Source organism: Anabrus simplex, chromosome 2 (assembly GCF_040414725.1).
Source record: "Anabrus simplex isolate iqAnaSimp1 chromosome 2, ASM4041472v1, whole genome shotgun sequence".
Classification (NCBI taxonomy): domain Eukaryota; kingdom Metazoa; phylum Arthropoda; class Insecta; order Orthoptera; family Tettigoniidae; genus Anabrus; species Anabrus simplex.
Genome location: NC_090266.1, coordinates 867,278,614 through 867,293,321, shown reverse-complemented (window position 1 = coordinate 867,293,321; position 14,708 = coordinate 867,278,614). Strand labels below are relative to the sequence as shown.

Sequence of the window (14,708 nt, the reverse complement as noted above, 5' to 3'; positions counted from 1 at the left end):
TGTAACATCCAATGAGCGTGTTCTCCTGGTAGATTGGGTGTGTTTTGTTTTTTTAAATTGCTAGTGGCTTTACGTTGCACCGACACAGATAGGTCTAATGGTGACGACGATGGAATAGGAAAGGCCTAGGAGTTGGAAGGAAGCGGCTGTGGCTTTAATTAAGGTACAGCCCCAGCATTTGCCTCGTGTGAAAATGGCAAACCACAGAAAACCATCTTCAGGGCTGCCGACAGTGGGATTCGAACCCAGTACCTCCCGGATGCAAGCTCATAGCCGTGTGCCAGTAACTGCACGGCCAACTCACCCGGTGGGTGTAATCTTGAATGTCCGATTTTCGTGCTCTCGTTGGAATGTTCTCGAACTTGGGTGTCACCTTGATACTTAACTTTTGTAGGCATATTTGTGAGATTATATATGATCCATTGGAATGTTACCTGTGATGCTTAAAATTGTAGACCTGTCACTATGGAGATACGAAGCGGGGACTTTTCAAAGTCGTTATGACAAAATGTTGTAGTTTTGTTGTTTCAATTTGATGGTTGATGTTGTTTGATTGAGAGTCTGTAATGAGAAAAAGATGTGTGTACTAGTTGTGGAGAGTGTGTGAATTGAAATATAAAATGGGGAATCGAGCTGGCTCTTGCTCACCCCCTCACCTCTCTTGCGGCTGGCTTGCTCTGGTGACACTTTCTGTTCGACTGGCTGTAGCTAACTCTGTGCGCCTCGTGTTGTATCTGTGTGTGTTATGCGGAGGAGGATGGGTTGGGGAGGGGTGGGCAGACGATGTATTGGTTGTTCGCTGAGGAGGGTTTTTTCTGTGGGCGGAGCTTTTGTGTGTGGCGATTTGTTAAAGTTTTGGAAGGTGCGTTCTTTTATTTTTAATAATTGTGAGATTTGATCGTATAAAGAATTTTTGGTATCGACAGCGTCATTGAAATTATGGTTTCTGTTAAAAAACGGGTCTATAAAAATGTAGATGTTTTCATATTTGTTCACTAATTTGCCCTTTTTAACTTTTTCATTTATTTTTGTTTTTAAAAGGATGTAAAGGACAGGGCATAGAAGTCTCCGGTAAGACCCCAACTAGAGTATGGTTCCAGTGTATGGGACCTTCACCAGGATTACTTGATTCAAGATAGATAAAAAAAAAAAGAAAAATATGTGGAATAACCTTTCCTAAACCTGAATTGCCTTCTATGAAACCAGTTATTAATTTTGCAAACCTGTCTAATATAATCAGAAAGAATGCTTTCCAAAAGCTTACCTGCAATGCATGTCAAATTTACTTGCCTGTAATTTTCAGCTTTATGTCTATCAACCTTTCCTTTATACACAGGGGCTACTATAGCAACTCTCCATTCATTTGGTATAGCTCCCTTCATGCAAACAATAATCAAGGAGATACTTCAGGTATGGTACTATATCTGAACTCATTGTCTTTAGTATATTCCCAGACATCTTATCAATTCCAGCTGCTTTTCTAGTTTTCAACTTTTTTATCTTATTGTAAATATCATTGTTATCATATGTAAATTTTAATACTTCTTTAGCATTAATCACCTCTTCTATCTGGACATTATCCTTGTAACCAATAATCTTTACATACTGCTGACTGAATACTTCTGCCTTTTGAAGATCCTCACATACACACTCCCCTTATTCATTAATGATTCCTGGAATGTCCTTGGAACCTGTTTCTGCCTTGAAGTACCTATACATACTCTTCCATTTTTCACTAAAATTTGTATGACTGCCCATTATGTTTGCCATCATGTTATCCTTAGCTGACTTCTTTGCTACATTCAATTTCCTAGTAAGTTCCTTCAAGTTCTCCATACTTCCACAGCCATTTCTAACTATTTCTTTCTAATCTGCACCTTTTATACATGATATACTTTGTTACATGATGTAAGGGAAACCACATTATTCTTAAAAAATAAAAAGCAAATAAGATTTTCCCCATCAATATATCTACTGTAATTAAATGAAACAATTTTGCTATGACTCCCTTGTTACTAGTCACATTCTTCAATGGTCTGTTAAATTCTGACTTCGAAATTTGGTCTCTAATTTCATATGAATCTACCACCTTCTCTTTCTTGATAAACCTGTCTCATGCATCCCTGTCATATTTCTGCATTTTCCATTTTCCTCTATCTCCAGAAAAGATTTGGCATCTTATCTCTAAATACTTTTCTTTCTCTTAATGTTCCTTTGATTCATCTATTATTTTCTACATCTCCTTCAGCCATGCAAACTTCATCTTTATAATTCACCATTCTCACTTCAGCCATTCTCCTTTAGTTGCCTTGTATTTTCTGTCTATCTTATTCCTTAGTCATTTTTACAACTTTTTGCACTCTTCTTGCATTTTTTGTATAACTGAAAATTAACAGTCAGATCTAGTATTTTTCAAGTTTTCCAAATATTTCTTCCAGACCTTGCCAGTCTTCCTAGCTTTGCATCTGCAGTCTAACGTATCTCATCCTTTACAACTATTCCCTCTTCATCCATAATTTTATTTCACCATCTTCTTTAATGTTAACTGGGTCATGATTATTTTGTCTAATTACACCAGTAGTTATAATTTCATTTTTTAATTTTTAATTTAGTAATAATGTTACAGTAAGGTGGGTATACACTGCACCTTATGGGGTTAAATTGCACCACTTATCCAAAAATATTCAAAGTGCTCTGACAGGCAGAATATGAACTACTTCCTTCCATTTGTGAAAGGTACTAAAGTAACAGGCCTGAGTGTCCATTTTGTAACTACATTTGAATCTTTCAGACTTCCGGTTCTGTGATGTGTCAGCTATGGAAATACTATATTGTTTTTGCATGCCAAAATACTCTGCAGTACTCTCCCTGATATGGATGTTCCTTGTTTTATTATTCCATATTTATCACTGATAAAGGACAAATGTGGTTTTCATTCATAACTGATCTTAAGAATTTATTAGAAGTAATGTTAGCAGATGATGTAAAATTTGAGGTTAGGTGGAGTTACTTTGCACTGGCTAACCTCAAAATTGTATTTCACATTCACCCTGGTATTTGCTGCAATATGCTCAAGAGAAATCCTTGAAACGTGTTAGGATTCTTTTAAACAATATACTTTAATAATTCTGTTTTAATTGTTTCAGCTACCGTATGCCATGAAAGCATTTTAGAAAGCCTGGTGCACTTTCCTGTGCAGATTATTCACCTGATACTATACATCCCTGTCTTGACGAAATCAGAAGTGGACAAATCACTCATTGAGCTGCAGCTGTTAGTACAGCATTCCTAAACGGACTATTGAGAACAAACAAAAGAATAAACACCGCAAGAAAATTGGCAAATCCACAGTTTTTATAACACAAGAGGAATCTGCTTCTGCCGAATACATAATTGTGATGAGAGACTATGGATTCCCCTTAAATGAAATAGACTTGTGTTATGTTATTCACTGTTATCTTGAAAAACTTGGGAGGACAGTCTTTTCAAAAATAACATGCCTGGAAAAGGAGTGGGTAAGAGGTTCCTTAAAGCGGCATGAAGAATTAACAGCTGGTTTTGCTGCTAACATTAACCCGTTGGGTGGGCGATGTGGCGAGATCCGCGGCTACAAGTCGCTTGCTCGGTGGGGCACGCGGATATATCCGCCGATTCAAATTATATTTTTTTTCTCAGTTGCCTGCCTGCAAAGGTTTATTTTCTTTTCTGCAGCGTATTCCGGATGAGTCTGCCCTCCGATGTGAATTTTTTCAACTATGTTCTCCCAATACCAATGTGTCATCCATGAGTTGCAACATAAAGAACACAACTGACGTTCGGGCAAGAACGACCTAAGGCCTAATAGCTCCGCGCTGAAGCTTTAGCTCATCGTCTAATCGTCCCTTGGATGTAATAATATTGCTGTTGAAGGGATTTCTAGTGATTATGACACTGAAAAGACATCTCTGATGACAATTTAGAACTGTGACCTGATTTATTATCCCCTTCCTTCACGACTGGAGTGTGTGTTTATCGCGAGTTACACGACATTTTATTATCGTACGCATCCGTAATATTTTATGATTTCCGCCCAAACTGCAGAGACCAGGGTTCTATTTGATCCTTTTTCTTACATTTTTTCTGCTAAAATATCTATAACGAATTACCGGCCCCCACTGTTAGAGGAAGATGATTTACGAGTCATGATAAACGAAATGTTGGAATTTAGTGGCGAGAATTGTGGTATTAGTGAAGTAAGTTCTGCCGAAGGGGAATTCGTAAGTGACAGAAAATTACCTGGAATAAGTACTGCAGGCTCGAATATAGAGTGTTTGGGCGTAGCTGATGCAAATGTTCAGCAGTCGCAACAGAGACAACACATGTTCGATTCCAGTTCAAGTAGCGATCATGACAGTGAGAGTTGTGACGATAATACTGATTACAATCCAACCATTGCAAGTTCTTCATCAACTTATACTGAAAATGGACAAAGAAATTCCCACTTTGATCCAAATTTCCATCGTGATGTAAAGAGAGTGTTTTTAGGGAAAACAAAACTGAGCGAAATATTTTAATTACTTTTTGATGACGAGATATGACAGAACATAGCTGAACAGACAAAAGATGCCGAGCAGAAAATCACACATAAAACCCAGTTTAGTAAAACGAAAGGTAGGAATCGAGATCAAAACCGTGTCCGAACAAACAAGGAGGAAATAAAGGTTCTTATGACCATACTGTTGCCGCAGGGGATTGTACAGAAACCTAAATTAGGACACTATTTCTCGCAATCGCTTGGTCACTACGCCTATTTTCTATGAGCTGATGACACAGAAGAGATTTTTCTCACCAGATTGAGTGGCCTGGCCGGCCTCCTGACACCAACTTGGCAAGTTCGATTCTGGCTCAGACCGGTGGTATTTGAAGGTGCTCAAATACGTCGGCCTCTTGTAAGCAGATTTACTGGCATTCAAAAGAACTCCTGCGGGACTAAATTCCGGGAGCTCAGTGTCCCCGAAAACCGTAAAAGTAGTTAGTGGGACGTGAAGCCAATAACATTATTATTATTATTATTATTATTATTATTAGATTTTCATCCACAGCTTTATACATATCTCTGACAATGAGGTGAATAATGCAAAACTTCCTCCAAAAATATACGAGATAAATCCAGTATTTGACCACCTGTTACCAAAATTTTCGGAAGCTTATACCCCTGATAGCAAAATGTCAATTGATGAGAACCTCTTGCTATGGAAAGGGTGGCTAGGGTGTAAAGTTTACATACCGGTAACAAGAAAACGATCACGTTTCGGAATGGAATTATATAAATTATGCGAAGGCGAGACAGGTTATATAACATGACCTGCTTCCGTGTGTATCATAATGAACAGCTGTAAAAGACATAACACTGTGAAGACTGTAAATACTGTAAATTTTACCTGAATTGTAGTGTAATGCAGTCCGTTTATGTGACTTAGTAATTGTAGGGAGGCTATATAAACTTGATTCCTCGAAAGCGCTAACCAATTTAACAGAAAATTTCATAAGTATTATAATTTATTCCATTGCACATCTTTTAAGTATATGTAAACTTTGTAAATCTACAATTTACATATACAAAAACATTTATTTCCAGGCAGAGATTGATAGTAAACTGCCTAAAAAATTCAGGTGAAAGTTACTGTGTAAAAAAAAAACCAGAGCTTTGCTGTTAGGAAGAAGCAATCACGATATCACAGTGCGAAAGCACTTAGTACGTTTTTGCACAAAGTATTGAAAAATTAAAATAATAGAATTTTTCAAGAATTAAATACATTATATTCAAGTAAATATTTCTCTTTTGGCCCTTCAATAGTTCATTTTAGTCTAAGATTGTTTTTAATCAAGTAATTAAATATTTTCTTCAATCAAGGAAATCGCTCCCCACCTGAGAGTGAGCTAGTGTGTACCGAGCTCCCCGCTTAAGGGGTTAAGAAAAGTAGAGCTGCACTTGACGAGAATGTTCTGACTGAATACATTTCTAATTCTACAAAAACATTAAGAGATGTAGATCCTTCAAACATATTTAACTATGATGAAACTAACCTTATGGACAATCCAGGGTAAAAGAAAGTTTTAACTAAGTGAGGAGTAAAATATCCTGAGGCGGTCTGTAATGCAAATGAAGCCAGTATTTCTAAAATGATGTGCGGCAGTGCTGCTGGTGTATTGTTTTCACCCTATGATGTGTATAGGTCCAAACATTCATGGACAACACGGACTGAGGGTGGGCCTCAAATTACATGCTATGGCAACTCAAGTTCAGGATGGTTTAATGCTGAAACCTTTGAATCCTGGTTTATGAGCACAACGTACAATTTTTTTATGTCGCACTGACAGAGATAGGTCTTATGGCAATGATGGGATAGGAAAAGGTGTAAAAATGGGAAACCGTGGAAAACCATCTTCAGAGCTGTTAACAGTGGGGCTCGAACCCACGATCTCCTGAATGCAAGCTGATAGCTACGCGACCCAAACCACGCGGCCACTTGCTTGGCAAGCACAATGTTGCCAGTTTTGAAGAAGGAAGGGGAAAAAAGTGTTAATTGGTGATAATCTTCCATCTCATATTAATTAAAGTATGTTGAAAGAATGTAGGTGGACCAAAATACTTCCTTCACGTGTCTTCCACCAAACAACACACACCTAGCCACTGGATGTAGCATTCCTCCACACTATGAAATGTGAATGGAGAAAGATTTTGAGGGAGTACACACTCAGTTCAGCAGAATTAGCAGGCAGTGTTTTGCAGAAGCAAGACTTCTCTAAGTTGTTGATGAAATTGATGGACAATATATCAGCAAATGTGGAGGTGAATTTGAAACCTAGCTTCAAAAGAACGGGCATTGTACCTTGTGATGTGACAACCCTGAGTGAATGGTTGCCAGGTCATGCTTATGACTGCTTTACTATTGAGGAAAGCTTTAAGAATTTTTTTTTAAAGCAAAAGAGAGATGTCAGTCCCATGTGGATAGATTTACTGGCACGTAAAAGAACTTCTGCAGAAAAAATTCAGTCACCTCAGCATCTCAAAAAAAAAAAAAAAAAAAAAAAAAAAAAAAAAAAAAAAAAAAAAGTAATGGTAGTTAGTGGGACATAAAATCATGTCGTGAGACAGAACGTTGCAATGAATTTCAACAGGCTATTCCTAGGAAAAAAAAAAAAATTGTAATTCTCTCCTGTAAAAAATTTAAGACAGACAAAGTAAACATACTACAAATTTCACCATATGTTTTGACATTTGATGTGTTTGAAGGGACAGTCTCAATGATGACTAAGAAGTATTAAGAAAGAATATTTACTTTCCAGATTTGGCTAATTTTTATTCTAGAATTATGATTTTCAATATCCAATCTTTGTAACAGCAAGCAACTGAACTTAGATTCTAAAGATCACATCTTCAAACCATTCAACAATGAATCTTAACAATTTCTGTTCAGGTTTTTCTCTGCTTTTTTTTCATCCTCCACAAACTTAATACAAAGGGGGATCAAATATAAACAGGATTTTATCTTTATTTAAATTCATTTATTGAAAAACACAAGGCAATTACAATTTATTTTTCCACATAGTTACCTGCCTTGAAAATGCATTTGTCCCAGCGAATGGGCAGCTTTTTGATGCCCTCATTGTAAAAAAAAACAGGGTCGTTTCACCAGCCAGTTGCACACGAACTCTTCCACACTCTCGTCATCTTCAAATTGTTGCCCTCCTAGAGCTTCTTTAAGCAGTACGAACAAATGAAAATTGCAGGGCAATAAATCCGGGCTGTAAAGAGGATGATCAAGTGTAGTCCAGTGCATTTCCTGTAGCTTGGAGTCAGAGCTGCAATATAGGGCCACGCATTGTCGAGGAGGAGGATGACCAGTCGAATCGGTTGGCCTTTTCTTTTGCTGCAATACGAAACCCTTGCCTTGTTCAACAGCTTGCAGTAGTAAGCAGCATTGATTGTGCGTTGCTCATGCAAAAAATCAATCGGCAAAATGCCTCACCGGGAAACAAAAAAACGGTTGCAAGAACCTTGCCAGCTGACAGTCGAGTCTTGGCTTTCACTGGTGCTGCCTCCCTTTTCCTCCACCACTCCTTGGATTGGATTCAGGAGTGTAGTGGTGGACCCTTGTTTCTTCGCAGGAGACGATCCGACTCAAAAATGCATCACCTTCTTCCGCAAACCTTGCTGTAAGCCTCTGACAGACATCCAAACGTCTCAACTTCAGATTTTCAGTCAAAAGCCCAGGGACCCATCTGGAACACACTTTACGGAACTGTAGGTCGTCTGTGACGATTGCTCGACAGCTCCTGTAACCGATTCCGACTTGTTCTGCAATTTCTGATACTATCGTCCATTTATCGTAGTCAATAATGTCTTTAACCGCACGAATGTTTCCGCCTGTAATGCTGGTCCGAGGTTCTCTTGCTTCCTCGAACCTTTTATGCCAGGCAAACACACGTGACCCTGACAATGTTTGATCACCGAACTGTGCAGTCAATCTCTGGCAAATGTCCGCCATTGTAACTCCTTCACGAGCAAGACATTTTATAATTATGCGTTGTGCAATGGAGGGGAGCACCTGTTGCTTGGACATAGTGAGCGGTACTGACGAAACGGCAGGAAATATCTAACAGCATGCTCTCCCCACTCTTAACGGTCCCGCATAAGCATAGCAGAAATGTGGGGTCAGTCCTACCAACTGTTGATGTTCAGGAACAAAAATTCCGTTTATATTTGATCGACCCTCGTATATCTGTCCCTTAAGCAACCCTGTCTCTTCTAGTAACATCATAATGATCCCACAATCTCAATCAAATACATAAAATGCACAAGAATATACATCTAAGGTCTGAAGATGGAACACACAACAGATAAACTCAATATTCAATATTCAATAAGAATATAATTATATTTTAACAAACAATCTTGCGAGTCCCTGCAATTTCTTTAAACTAAGAACTCTTTCTAACATTCACTACTACTGCAGCAGCCTTATTCTCAACATCCTTACTTGTCCTTGTGCCTCTTCTGCCCACAATAGCATGCAATTGTGTTTATCCTGTGTGTTGTTCCTACCTTCCTTCCAGCATTCTGTCTTTGATATTCATATACTCATTTTTCTTTTCTTTTTCCCTTTCATATATATATAAAAAGCAGAGTGACCAAAGCTGGTTGAAGCTAACTTGTCTTTTATTCCAAGAATGACGGGATAACTCAATCACAGTTGCCAATGAATAGAGCTAGCAATCATCCACAGCAACATACCATAAAATGGGGTAACTTCGGCCAATTTTCTGTATATTTTTAAAATTTAAACATGAAATATTCCCTCTAATGTTTTGAAAAATATAAGTTATGCCATGTTTTTTTTTTTTTTTCCATTTTTAAATACAAACATAATTCTAATTGTTATTCAGTAATGAATTATGATTATTGAAAGAGTGGCTGGCCACTATATAAATAACTCAAGAAACAAAGTTTTCTTCGACTTAGTGTTACCTCGGCCACCGTGAATGTTTTTTTTTTAAAACCTGCAGAATGCCCAGTATCAACAACACAAACAAAATGATTTGTGGTGAAACAGATGTATAGTGATCAAATATACAGGATGTTTCCTAACAATTCACATTTTCCCCAAAGAAGAAACTATTTTATGTAGCCTAAGCATACAAGCATTGTATATTACAAATTACATGTTGCAGTGCATAAATATTTGTAATTGTACAAAAGATAATAAATAAAATGTAGGAAAATCATAAGTCCAATTGTATGGAGAAAAAAATGAAGGTTGAAAAAGAAGCAATCTTGTAGACTGCCCTCGTGGTATCAGTCCATGCAACATAGCCTGTCTACAGGCACATTTATCATTGAAAATGGGAAACGTCTCTCCCCTCCCTGCCTGGGTAAATTTCTCCTTAATTTTCAGAGGCCTGCCGAACCGTTATTGTGCCTTCTAAAGCGTTCTTGAGGTAAACGGAATTGTAATTACATTACCCACGGCCGTGTAATGCTTTCCTGTATGTTTTTGGCATAGCCAGTTACCCCAGAAGAGGACAACTTTTGTCACAAAATTATTCCTTGAAAATCTATTTGAATAAAATGCATACAATTGTGTTGATCAGTTACCAGACATACTTACCTTTTGACCCCATAAACCACTGGAATGAGAAATCGAATGCTAGGGGTAGGGAACAGTTTGTTTTCTGCTGTTACCAGACAAGACAATAGTTGGGGCTGCAAAAGAAATCGATTGACTCAACAACGAGCCCGCCAATGTTCTTTGGACTACTGAGTGTTGATAGAGCATTCTATTGCGTGTGCATTTTAGTTGTTGCAAGTGGTTCATGTTTTTCCGTAAAGGAGGCAGGAGAAAAATCAGTGTTGCTATTCGTCAGTGGTCGAATTTACCCTGTATGGCCGAAGTTACCCCACTTTACAGTATATTCAATATTTCAAGTCCAACCAGCTTTCCTACATATACGAAATGATGTTGACACAGTTAGGTCCAGGAAAGTATGATACACTGCAAATAATAGCACTGGGTATTATCTTGGATTCCAGTTCTGTTCCTCTCATTACGGATGCCCATTTAATCTGACAACATAACCTTTGACTTTGAAAGGCTAGGTTTACATGAAATTCCAAATATTTCTGGTCAACCTTCAAAAATTTTCACTGCTAACGTTTGATAGGATGTCATCACAATCAGGTCATCAACATATGCCAAACTATTAACATGATTATCTATCAATCTATATCCCATTTTATGAAAATCTCTCTTCAAGGAGATGACCTATAAGTAAAATGAACATAATTGGATATTTTTGAAAGAAAAAAAAACCTTGCATGGTTCTTGCACCTTCTTTCAACCAAGAACTTTTTCTAAGACTGACTATCACTGTAGCCTTACTTTCAATATAAATACCTTTGATTGCCTGTAACAGTCTTCAGATGATACCATAATCCATCAGGATGGACAACATCTTTTCCCTTGGTACTCGATCAAGTGTCTTCTCTAGATCTAAAAAAACACACATACAACAATCCATTCTTCTTTTAGCATTTCTCAATTACTTGGCACATACTGTTCTAAAAATCTGATCCTCACAGCCAATTTTATGGAGTTTATAACCTCACTAGTTTTCATTCAATGTATTCTCTTAAGAATCTATTTCCTATCTATAGTGATACAAAACAGAAAATATCTCAATACCTTTCAGTCTTCCTGTAACCATGTATGCATTTTAGTGTAATTACAACTATAGTTCATTAAGAGTACAGTATAGAGTTGTAAATCCACTGCAAATTACATTATTCTGAGCTATACTTCCTGTTTTAAACACTAAAATTCACCACTTCTGGCATTATTTAATCTACTCCACTTCCTCTAAGTCACTGCAGTTTTTTTTTTTTTTTTTGGCTATTTGTTTTACGCCGCACCGACACAGATAGGTCTCATGGCGACGATGGGACGGGAGAGGGTTGGAAGTGGGAAGGAAGCGGCCGTGGCCTTAATTAAGGTTCAGCCTCAGCATTTGCCTGGTGTGAAAATGGGAAACCACGGAAAACCACCTTCAGGGCTGCCGACAGTGGGGTTCGAACTCACTATCTCCCCAATACTGAATACTGGGCACTGCAGTTTAAATCCTTAACTGTGATTCTATTTCTAGCCTCATTCTCTTACCAATGAGTTTCAAAATCATGACATTACTGGGAAGGATTCTTTATGTTGATCAAGACTTCAAACATTCCTTTCATCATCAGCCTATAGTTCCCCTAAGATTTATGACAAACTCTCCTCCTTATTCACAAATGAGTATCATACTACATGCAGAATTCCCTGAAGCCTGACCTAATGTATTTAATTTCTAGAGCTAATATCCCTGACCATTGTTATACATCATACCATATAATGTCTCAAAATTGTCAGGTTTATTAGGGAACATTATCTCTAGTAGGCCTGCTGTCTTTTGCACTCTCTAACTTGCTGTTTTGACTGTATTACTTAATCAGAATGGCTACTTTTCCCTATGCTTACTTACTCATGGTTGTTCCTTGCTATTTCTGCTAGTATTATATATTTCTGTTTAGCTTTGTTGCTCTAGCAACATATGATCAGCTGCATGTTAGAAGCCTGTGTTGCTGAATAATCCACTGGAATCTTTGCACATTCCTGACAGACTTAGTGAGTTCAGAGCCAATAAATTATATAACCCATAATTGTGCTGGTGTGCATACTCCTCCAAATACAGGGGTGAAAACTCTATTACTTCCAATTTAAATTTACAATAACACATCCCATACAAGCACAGGAATCTAAATAACATGTCTCATATCTGTATGGATTTTTCTTTTTACTCATTAACATTAAAACTGCACCTCAATGTCGCTGATCATTGTACAGTCACGACTAACTTAATAAAACCAATTTCAAGTGATAAATATCATTATGGTTCTGTATTGAAGATACTATACTTGTAGGATGCTAATTAATTTACTGTTCAACCACCTATTCAATATACAAATGTATCCAATATAGATTCAATATACATTAATGTACTCAATAGGTGGTTAAACAATAAATTAATTGGCATCCTACAAAACCAATTTCTCCAAGTTCTGAACAAATCACCTAGCCGGAGTGATTTCTACTATAAATACAGTTACCTTCAGCAACTGACAACTGGGACAGGAACTCTAAAAGTATTGATCACATTACAAACATTGCAGTTAGAAAGACAATGAATCATGTGGCTGTATAATGCACACAATTACAATTGTGCTTTTTCACTGAGAATGTTATGCTTTGACAATAGTATATATATTAATATTCTTCTTTGAAGCTGATGTGGAGAATTTCTAGACTTTTGTTGATTTTTGTTTGCGAATTCATGTCCAGTGTCTAGCAAACAACTGGCAAATGTGGATTCTTCATTTTGATCGAGTGCCATCATAACTGCTGTGTAATGTTACAAAACTGTCAGGTTTACCTAGTAGGCCTGCTTTTCATGATTTTAATGATGTTGGTTATTGGTCAAGAAAGTTAAGTAATACAGCAGCCTGTCTAACTGAACAGTTGCCAGCTTGGCTGGCTGCAGGTTTTAGGCACAATCTGCATTAAGACCAAGTCGTAAGCATAGGCCAGACTGCTTACTACATTTCCACCTAACTGAATCCCTCCCCGCAACTTTATACCTTTCAGCAGATGATCCATGTAGAATATGAACAACAAAAGGTTACAGCCTTGTCTAACCCTGGAAGTACCTTGAACCAAGAACTCATCCTACCATCAATTCTCACTGCAGCCCAATTGTCAACTTAAATGCCTTTGATTGATTTTAATAATCTACCCTTAGTCCCGTAGTCCCTCAGTACGGCAAATATCTTTTTCCTCTGTGCTCTGTCATTTGCTTTCTCTAGATCTACGAAACCTAAACATAACTGTCTATTTCTCTCGTAGCATTTTTCAATTATCTAGCGCATACTGAAAATCTGATCTTGACAGCTTCTCTGTGGTCTGAAATCACACTGGTTTTCATCCAACTTCCTCTCAGCCATTGACTGCACCCTCCCTTCCAAGATACCAGTGAACACCTTGCCTTGTATAATGATAAATGAGATATCTCAATAGATGTTGCAATCTACCTGTTCCCTTGCTTAAATATAGGTGCAATTATTGCTTTTGTCCTGTCAGAAGGTATCTTAATAACACACCATGTTAATTTTATCTCTATGAAGCATTTCGTCCCAGCCTCCCCATTATATTTCACCACTTCAGGTCTAATTTCATGTAATGCTGCTGCTGCTCAATGACAATGGAGTTTATTTACCACCCTTTCCACTTCATCAAACATAATTTCACCAACATCATAGTCCTCCCCATGAGCTCGGCTTGTTTGCGACATCACCAGGAAGATTTCCTTTTACATTGAGAAGACTTTCAAAATATTCCTTCCACCGCCCCAGTGATTCCCTTGGATCTGTTATGAGTTCGCCTGAATTACTCAAAACTCTATTCATTTCCTATTCTCCCCTCCCTTCCTAAGATTCTTTATTCTTTCTTAATCTGCTTACCCTCCAGGGTTGGTTTTTCCTTCGGACTCAGCGAGGGATCCCACCTCTACCGCCTCAAGGGCGGTGTCCTGGAGCGTGAGACACTGGGTCATGGGATACAACTGGGGAGGGTGACCTGTATCTCGCCCAGGTGGCCTCACCTGCTATGCTGAACAGGGGCCTTGTGGAGGGAAGGGAAGATTGGAAGGGATAGGCAAGGAAGGGGGAAGGAAGCGGCCATGGCCTTAAGTTAGGTACCATCCCGGCATTTGCCTGGAGGAGAAGTGGGAAACCACGGAAAACCACCTCCAGGATGGCTGAGGTGAGAATCGAACCCACCTCTACTCAGCTGACCCACCGAAGCTGAGTGGACCCCATTCCAGCCCTCGTACTTCTTTTCAAATTTCGTGGCAGAGCCGGGAATCAAACCCGGGCTTCCAGGGGTGGCAGCTAATCACACTAACCACTACACCACAGAGGTGGACAATATTCTTTATTACTGTCCAAAAAAGTTTCCCTGCTGCTCGACCTAGCCTTTCTAGGTTATTACCAAAATCTTCCCTAAACTTCTTTTTGGATTCAACAACTAGTTGTTTCACTCTTGTTTCTTTCACCTACATACAATTCCCTGTCTGCATTGGTC

The 14,708-nt window shown here is 38.3% G+C and overlaps 1 protein-coding gene across 5 annotated transcripts in view; it reads right to left on the bottom strand.

Moving 5' to 3' along the window:
- Positions 1–14,708, bottom strand: part of Mi-2 (chromodomain-helicase-DNA-binding protein Mi-2 homolog) — a 743,946-nt gene that overhangs the window by 19,333 nt on the left and 709,905 nt on the right. For 4 of the 5 annotated variants that reach the window (XM_067141598.2, XM_067141599.2, XM_067141600.2 and 1 more), the window contains exon 38: positions 10,938–11,033. The exons of the other annotated variant lie outside the window; for it this stretch is intronic. In XM_067141598.2, coding sequence (XP_066997699.2) covers positions 10,960–11,033 — 74 coding nt within the window. In that variant the 3' untranslated portion in view covers positions 10,938–10,959. The remainder of the gene's footprint in view (positions 1–10,937; positions 11,034–14,708) is intronic. 5 annotated transcript variants of the gene reach the window in all.